The 9,771-nt window shown below is 40.2% G+C and overlaps 1 protein-coding gene across 1 annotated transcript in view; it reads left to right on the forward strand.

The window, feature by feature from the left end:
• The window catches only part of LOC149451124 (sulfotransferase 2B1-like), a 36,609-nt gene extending 29,438 nt beyond the window's left edge, over positions 1–7,171 (forward strand). The window contains exon 6 of the mRNA XM_089690963.1: positions 6,965–7,171. Coding sequence (XP_089547089.1) covers positions 6,965–7,086 — 122 coding nt within the window. The 3' untranslated portion in view covers positions 7,087–7,171. The remainder of the gene's footprint in view (positions 1–6,964) is intronic.
• Positions 7,172–9,771: the final 2,600 nt, after the last annotated feature.

The following is a 9,771-nucleotide window of genomic DNA, read 5'->3' on the forward strand; positions in this document are numbered from 1 at the left end:
AGGGAGGGGGAGCAGGTACCTGACTTTGACACTTCCGTGGAGCTCTCCTTCCCATACTATGGGTGCCGGGTGCCCACTGCGCATGCGCGAGAAGCGCTGTGCTTTGTAAATGGCCCCGTCATCTCCTGGGACCTGTCATGTGTCCCAGAAGGCGCCAGACTATTCACAAAGAGCAGCGCTTCTTGTGCATGCACAGTGGGAACCCAGCTGTCATAGATGCCGGGGCGGGAAGAAGCCGGCACGGGAAGACTACAGCGCTGGACCGAGGAACAGGTGAGTTCCTGCCGCAGAGAACAGCTGAGCGGCTGGCCCGGTATTCTGACATGGTGGTGGCGGAAATACTGGACCGGCCGCTTTATATTCGCTCCATAAGACACACTGACATTTCCCCCCTTTTTTGGGGGGAAAAAAGTGCATTTTACGGAGCGAAAAATACGGTAAATCTGCTAGTCTAATATTGCCCTTTTCCCAGACTGACAATGCTACAGTCCAAAGGTGTCTACTTCACAACTTCACCCAGAATGCAGACAGGAAGTGTAGGATCCCAAGGTGAAAATAAAGAAAAAAAACCTAAAAGAAAAAAAATAATTGTCATAATAATAATATTAGTGAACTGAAATATATTACAATTTTGATTTTGGGTTTAAAACTGCTTTGAAGGTGTTTTCTCAGAAGCTCAGCCTCTCCAGCTCCCCCTGCCAGTAGTGACTTGGCAAACTTCCACCTTTAATATAAACACTAAGCAGGTTTTCTGGGAAGGAGAGCAGTCAACTGGAACAACTTCAACTTTGAAACTCACAGGGGTTGATTTACTAAAGGCAAATAGAATGTGCACTTTGCAAGCTGCAGTTGCAAGAGCAGTCGCTCCAGAACTTAGTAAAAGAGCAGAAGATCTGCTGCCTGCTGTCATCCAATCATGTGCAAGCCAAAATGCAGTTTTTTTTATTTTCCTTGCACATGATTGGGTATTCTTTGCAAAATGAAGCTTTACCTCATTTACTAAGCTCTGGGGCAACTGCTCTTGCAGAGTGCAACTGCACTTTACAAATTGCCTTTAGTAAATCAACCCCACTTACTGCTTGCTAAGAGCATGTAAATATGTGAATGTCCATAGCCTGGCCACAGGTGCACTAAAACAGAGATGTATCGCATGAAGTCAAAGTTAGCCAAATGCAATGTTGAGTGCTTAGTGTGACCAAAATATGTCACCTAAAGAGCATGAAAAATAAAAACCTGACTAAGGCTCTACCTCTCCACATTTGAATGGGTATATTTTGTTATTTCCTCTAAGAAACATGTAATGTGACATTTAGGACCTGGGAAACAACTCAGCATTGTATCTTTATATACACATATTCTTTATTCATATCCAATATACAAAAGAACCAAATTAAAAAACCACCACTTAAAATCATAATTGGCCAATTATTACAAAAGGCCTCAGCAACTGCAACCCCAACCCCCCCCCCCCAAAAAAAAAATCCCTGTAAATATGTTCCTTAAATGACCTATATAGATCCCCTATGACAGGGTATCAGAGTGATCTCATACTGTACATCTCATACTGTACATCTCCCATACAGTGCATAGAAGTCAGGGAAGGGCCCAAATGTATGGTTCAGACTGACCACATGTCATATAGCTAGTTTATCTTTCACCTTAGCACTGCATATAGAAATCTGAAATTTAACAGAACAAGTCTCAAACTTCAGCCTCATTCTGACCACTTGTTGCAGACATTTGCTCAATTTGATTGAGCAGTGCTGGAAGACTCCAAGGAAGGCTTTTATATTTCTACGTACTCAGTTTTAATCATTCCGTTTTGGCGATTTCAATATGGAGGAGTAATCCCTTCTCAATTAGCAACACTGGTCCTCTCACTAGGGATCACTGTAGGTCACAGAACCAGCATTCCATATGTCACAAGTAGTTGCATAGCAAGGGAGACATCAGCTAGGCATACAGTCTAAGTACCCACATTCCCCTAAACAATGACAAGAGATACTTAGCCATCCGTAACAGGCACATGTGGTCCAACCTATCCTATGAGGCATATATAGTCTGGTCCATCTTATGAGGCACTTGTGATCTGGTTTATCTTGTAAAGGAACTCAGGGGTGACCTCCACAGAATGCTGGACTGACCAGTTTTGGCAGTCATGCCAGCTGCAGAGGTATACCTTCTTTTCGCAATCCTGGGTTGCCTTTAATAAATGATAATCTTAAACTGGCCACTGTTGGTGCCAAAACAGCATGACATCATGGCGCACACGGTGTTATGATGTCAGCAAACATGCCATGATGTCACAATGTACTCAACATAATGACGTCACTGCCAAAGCGCAGTAAACAGCAGCAGCCATATTGCTACACCTACTCAATGTACCAAAAGTAAAAAACCAAAGATGGCCACTCTTAGTGCTGCTCATAATGGGCAATTGCCAATATACACATTTTAACAATAAAAAAACAAAAATGGCCACACTTGGTACTGTTGACAGTAGGCAATTGCCAGCATAACAATGAAAAAACAAAAGTGGCCACATTTAGTACTGTTGATATTGGGCAATTACCAATACAGGTATACCAGCATAACCATAGAAAACAAATAAGGCCACATTTAATACTGTTAATAATACGCAGTTAGCAATATACCAATACCAAGCAAGAATGGCCACATTTAGTACTGTTGATAGTAGGCAATGTATCAGTATAGCAATGAAAATAACAAATGGCCACATTTGGTACTGTGGTACTGTGGACAGTAGGTAATTACCAATATACGAGTATAACAATGGAAAACAAAAATAGCCATATTTAGTACCGCTAATAATAGGCAGTTAGAAATATACCAATGTACAGCAAAAATGGCCTCATTTGGTACTCTTGAAAGTAGGCAATTGCTGATATCTGTGCTTGTGTGGGTTTTCTCCGGGTACTCTGGTTTCCTCCCACACGCCAAAGACATGCCGGTAGGTTAATTGGCTCCTGTCTAAATTGTCCTAGTTTCTATGTGTATGTATGAATGTGAGTTAGAGACCTTAGATTGTACACCCCTAGAGGGTTAGGGACCGATGTGAATGTACAATATATATGTGTAAAGCGCTGCGTAAATTGACAGCGCTATATACAGTCAGGTCCATAAATATTGGGACATGGACACAATTCTAACATTTTTGGCTCTATACACCACCACAATGGATTTGAAATGAAACAAACAAGATGTGCTTTAACTGCAGACTGTCAGCTTTAATTTGAGGGTATTTACATCCAAATCAGGTGAACGGTGTAGGAATTACAACAGTTTGCATATGTGCCTCCCACTTGTTAAGGGACCAAAAGTAATGGGACAATTGGCTTCTCAGCTGTTCCATGGCCAGGTGTGTGCTATTCCCTCATTATCCCAATTACAATGAGCAGATAAAAGGTCCAGAGTTCATTTCAAGTGTGCTATTTGCATTTGGAATCTGTTGCTGTCAACTCTCAAGATGAGATCCAAAGAGCTGTAACTATCAGTGAAGCAAGCCATCATTAGGCTGAAAAAACAAAACAAACCCATCAGAGAGATAGCAAAAACATTAGGCGTGGCCAAAACAACTGTTTGGAACATTCTTAAAAAGAAGGAACGCACCGGTGAGCTCAGCAACACCAAAAGACCCGGAAGACCACGGAAAACAACTGTGGTGGATGACCGAAGAATTCTTTCCCTGGTGAAGAAAACACCCTTCACAACAGTTGGCCAGATCAGGAACACTCTCCAGGAGGTAGGTGTATGTGTGTCAAAGTCAACAATCAAGAGAAGACTTCACCAGAGTGAATAGAGAGGGTTCACCACAAGATAGAAATCATTGGTGAGCATCAAAAACAGAAAGGTCATATTAGAGTTTGCCAAACGACATCTAAAAAGCCTTCACAGTTCTGGAACAACATCCTATGGACAGATGAGACCAAGATCAACTTGTACCAGAGTGACGGGAAGAGAAGAGTATGGAGAAGAAAATTAACTGCTCATGATCCTAAGCATACCACCTCATCGGTGAAGCATGGTGGTGGTAGTGTCATGGCGTGGGCATGTATGGCTGCCAATGGAACTGGTTCTCTTGAATTTATTGATGATGTGACTGCTGACAAAAGCAGCAGGATGAATTCTGAAGTGTTTCGGGCAATATTATCTGCTCATATTCAGCCAAATGCTTCACAACTCATTGGACGCCACTTCACAGTGCAGATGGACAATGACCCGAAGCATACTGCAAAAGCAACCAAAGAGTTTTTTAAGGGAAAGAAGTGGAATGTTATGCAATGGCCAAGTCAATCACCTGACCTGAATCCAATTGAGCATGCATTTCACTTGCTGAAGACAAAACTGAAAGGAAAATGCCCCAAGAAACAGCAGGAACTGAAGACAGTTGCAGTAGAGGCCTGGCAGAGCATCACCAGGGATGAAACCCAGCGTCTGATGATGTCTATGTGTTCCACACTTCAGGCTGTAATTGACTGCAAAGGATTTGCAACCAAGTATTAAAAAGGTGAAAGTTTGATTTATGATTATTATTCTGTCCCATTACTTTTGGTCGCTTAACAAGTGGGAGGCCCATATGCAAACTGTTGTAATTCCTACACCGTTCACCTGATTTGGATGTAAATACCCTCAAATTAAAGCTGACAGTCTGCAGTTAAAGCACATGTTGTTTGTTTCATTTCAAATCCATTGTGGTGGTGTATAGAGCCAAAAATGTTAGAATTGTGTCCATGTCCCAATATTTATGGACCTGAGTGTAAGTACCTGAAATAAAGAAATATATCAATATAGCCATAAAACACAAAAATGGCCACATTTAGTACTGTTGATAGTAGGCACTTACCAATGTACCAATATAACAGTGGAAAACAGAAATGGCTATATTTAGTACTGTTAATGACAGAAAATTACAAATATACCAATACAGAGCATAAATCACCACTTTTTATACTGTTAACAATAGGCAATTACCAATATACCAGTACACCGGTAAAAAATGGAGATGGCCACAACTAGTACTATTCATAACAGGCAGTTACCAACTTACATAAAACACTTGGCCACTTTCAGAATTGTGAATAGTGGGAAATTGCCAATAAACAATATAAAACAAGATTGGCCACATTTTGTATTGTTAATAATAGACGATTACCAATATACCATGACAAGGCAAGAATGGCCACATTTAGTACTGTTAATATTGACAGTGTACCAATAGGAGCAAGAGCAAAAATGGCCACTGTTGATACTGGTAATAGTCAGTTACCACCCTACCAGTATACCAATGAAAAACAAAAATTCCCACTTTTAGTACTATTAACCAATAACCAATATAACACTAAAAACTATAACATAAATGTCTACATTTAGTACTGTTAATAGTAGGTAATTGCAAATGAACCAATAAAAAAACAAAAATGACCACATTTAGTACTGTTAATAGTAGGCAATAAACAGTATGCTGGAGTAACCACAAGAACAGGACCAGATGCATTTAGTGCTACATTTCGTAGACAACAGGGGCGGACTGACAACTCATGGGGCCCCCGGGCAATAGGGGATCATGGGGCCCCTGTGTCCTTGCCCAAACTCAAAAAAGCCTATGAAAAAGGTATCAGGGGCATCTCATGGGGCCCCCTACTGACCCCGGGCCCTCGGGCAGTGCCCGAGTTTCCAAATGGTCAGTCCGCCCCTGGTAGACAACTACCAGAATACCAGTGTACCAATGAAAAACAGGGATGGCCACATTTAGTACTGTTAATAGTAGGCAATAACCAATGTACCAATATAACAATACAATACAAAAACTAAAAATGGCCAAATGTAGAACTGTTAATATTAGGTTACCAATATACCAGTGTAATGAATTGAGATGGGCACATTTGGTACTATTAATATTAGGCTGCTACCCAGACATATACCTGACCCCAATGCATCATTTATTCTAACTTAAAGAGCAACTGAACCCATGAAACTGTGGCCAGAAAAGGCTGCCAGAGAGCAAATGTTGTCACTTGTGGTCTCCCTGCAGCTAATCTTTCCCCATTATTGGCTTACCATACCCTCTTTTGCTCTGTATCTGTGTAAATGTGGCCATCTTGGTAGAGGGAGGCAGGGCTTATGCCGGGAGTGTGTGTACACGTTGCAAGCAAGCCAACTGTCCGCTTTTTTATGAAAGTGATCTGGAAGCTGTACAGCCACCTGATCGCTTTCTGTGCCCCCCTCCCGAACCCTGTCACCCCCATCCCCCCTCCCCCAGTTGTTGATCTTCCCTAGCTGCAAAAAACCTGGAAGCAATGTGCATAACATCACTTCACTGGAAACATCACTGTTTTCTGGTGTCACTTTCCTTGTCTGGTTTGGACAGGGAAAACGCTAATGGAGCACAGTCTGCAGTTTATTTGCTTCAATTGAGTGCAGGTGAGACATCACTGATGATGTCTCATTAAAGAGAACCTGTGATAAAGCGTTTATATTACATAGGGGACTTTTTGTCCTCTATGTGATAACAATAACGTTTCAGGAAAACACATAACACAGTAAGAAATAATTTCATGAGAAATGGATTACAGGGCCATTAAATAGTAGATGTGTATAGATGCAGATGTGTAGGTGTAGATGTGTAATATTTTTGGAGAATAAGAATTTCATTTAGTGTCACCTTAGGCCACCCTAAAATTAGACAGTATTTTTCTTTTTAAATGCATTGCACTACAACACAAAATTGGTTGCCACCTATCCACTGCAGTTCACTGAAATACACGTGTTGAGATACTATTCAAAATCAATGTAACATACCAAAAGCCAGCCTTAGATAGATTTATGAGTGTACAGTTCTGTTGAATTGGGTCAGACTGCCAAAGTAGAAAGAAGTGTACAAAGGTAATATATAAATGCCTATTTTTCATTTACTTTTCTTTTATTTACTTACTTATTTTTTTAGGAATCACTGAAGACTGGAAAAACCATTTCACACAAAAACAGAAGGAATACATTGATACAGTTTACCAGGAGAAAATGAAAGGTCTTAAATTTACTTGGGATGAGACTAATGACCGTTTATGACATAAAAATAAAAAAGACACCAAAAAATGTATAATAGAACAAATGAGCTGAAAACACATAATAAACTAGTGAAACAGGAAGGTGATATTGTCTAAACTCTTATTTTTCACCGTTGCTAATATCTGTAACATTCTATAGAATTGAATCATTGTAGTTTGAATTTATTTTTTTGTTCTATAACTGGGGCTGTTGCAAAATTAATATTTTATGATTGACCTTAAAAAAATAATGATAGGCAGGACAGTAATTACACATCTTGCTGCCTTAGGCACTACAGAGTAATGACATATCTTCTTCCATTTGTATCAAGCAGTCATTTTAGTAAAATCTAAGAAACAGGCATGGTTTTGTGTGTCCTGAACTACAGAGTTTCTTTGGACTCCTCTCAACATCTCCTTATACTTCATTTGCTTAGTATTGCCCCTTTATCCTACTGACTGGCCCCCGTGTGCTATTGCATTCCTACTCGTGTTGGGGCTTCCAATAATACCAAGAATTCTCACTTGATTGTCACAAATAAGTAGTATAAATACAAACCATAGTTCAAATTACATAAAAAAATATGTAAACCCAACATTTCATATTCCTGATATGTGCCTGCTGTACCATGTACTTGTATGAAAAAGTATCCTGTTCTTTTTGTATCGCTTCCTATGTGTGAAATCCCTGGTGTTCCTGCTGTCCCTCTACTTTCCTATCAAAAACTGTCCACACTAGGCATAGCAGAGCACAGCATGGTCTGTTCGCTAGCTGTGCTGAGAACTCAGCCTGCTCTCCTCCAAGGATGAGACTTCAATTGACACCCCCCGGCACAGCCGTTCATTGGGAAGTACATTGTACTGCTGTTTCTCCTCCCCGATCTCTATGCAGCTGAGAGAAGACGGTATGTGATCACTTAAAAAAAGGGTAAAAAGGTATTTATAATTTTTTTTATGTATACACAAATGTTTTGCCTTTCATTTCTATTTTAAACTGAATGGACTGTTTTACAAGGTGAGGGTTTACATACAGTGGGGATCGAAAGTTTGGGCACCCCAGCTACAAATTTGTATTAATGTGCATAAAGAAGCCAAGGAAAGATGGAAAAATCTCCAAAAGGCATCAAATTACAGATTAGACATTCTTATAATATGTCAACAAAAGTTAGATTTTATTTCCATCATTTACACTTTCAAAATAACAGAAAACAAAAAAATGGCATCTGCAAAAGTTTGGGCACCCTGCAGAGTTAATATCTTGTACTGCCCCCTTTGGCAAGTATCACAGCTTGTAAACGCTTTTTGTAGCCAGCCAAGAGTCTTTCAATTCTTGTTTGAGGTATCTTTGCCCATTCTTCCTTACAAAAGTCTTCCAGTTCTTTGAGATTTCTGGGCTGTCTGTCACGCACGGCTCTTTTAAGGTCTATCCATAGATTTTCAATTATGTTGAGGTCAGGAGATTGTGAAGGCCATGGCAAAACCTTCAGTTTACGCCTCTTGATGTAATCCCCCGTGGATTTCGAGGTGTGTTTAGGATCATTATCCATTTGTAGAAGCCATCCTCTCTTTAACTTCAGCTTTTTCACAGATGGCATCAAGTTACCATCCAAAATTTGCTGAAATTTTATTGAATCCATTTTTCCTTCTACTCGTGAGATGTTCCCTGTGCCACTGGCTGCAACACAACCCCAAAGCATGATTGATCCAACCCCATGCTTAACAGTTGGACAGAGGTTCTTTTCATTAAATTCTGTGCCCCTTCTTCTCCAAACGTACCTTTGCTCATTCCGGCCAAAAAGTTCAATTTTAACCTCATCGGTCCACAGAACTTGTTTCCAAAATGCATCAGGCTTGTCTATATGTTCATTTGCAAAGTTCAAACGATGATTTTTGTGGTGAGGACGTAGAAGAGGTTTTCTTCTGATGACTCTTCCATGAAGACCATATTTGTACAAGTATCTCTTTATAGTGGAATAGTGTACCACAATTCCAGTGTCTGCCAGATCTTTCTGGAGGGATCGTGCAGTCAAACGTGGGTTTTGAATTGTTTTTCTCACAATCCTGCGAGCTGTTCTGTCTGATATTTTTCTTGGTCTTCCAGATCTTGCTTTAACTTCCACTGTTCCTGATGACTGCCATTTCTTAATTACATTCCGAACAGAGGATATTGACATCTGAAAACGCTTTGCTATCTTCTTATAGCCTTCTCCAACTTTGTGAGCGTCAACTATTTTCAGTTTCAGTTTTCTAGACAACTGCTTAGAAGAACCCATGGTGCTGATTGTTGGGGCAAGGTCAGATGAGTCTGGGCATTTAAAACCTTTGAGATTGACATCACCTGGTCTTCCCAGACGATGATTGAGAACAATCCATGACACTGGCAGGTCTCAGCTTGGCAAAGGGGGCAGTGCATGCTATAAATTCTGCAGGGTGCCCAAACTTTTGCAGACGCCATTTTTTTGTTTTCTGTTATTTTGAAAGTGTAAATGATGGAAATAAAATCTAACTTTTGTTGACATATTATAAGAATGTCTAATCTGTAATTTGATGCCTTTTGGAGATTTTTCCATCTTTCCTTGGCTTCTTTATGCACATTACTACAAATTTTTAGCTGGGGTGCCCAAACTTTCGATCCCCACTGTACTTTAATTTTATCATGGTCATGCAGCATTCTGGTTCATTAAATACCCCACACTTGTTTAACATC

The sequence above is a fragment of the Staurois parvus genome, unplaced genomic scaffold (assembly GCF_062004578.1).
Source record: "Staurois parvus isolate SC_StPar_1 unplaced genomic scaffold, SC_StPar_1.0 ptg000548l, whole genome shotgun sequence".
Classification (NCBI taxonomy): Eukaryota; Metazoa; Chordata; class Amphibia; order Anura; family Ranidae; genus Staurois; species Staurois parvus.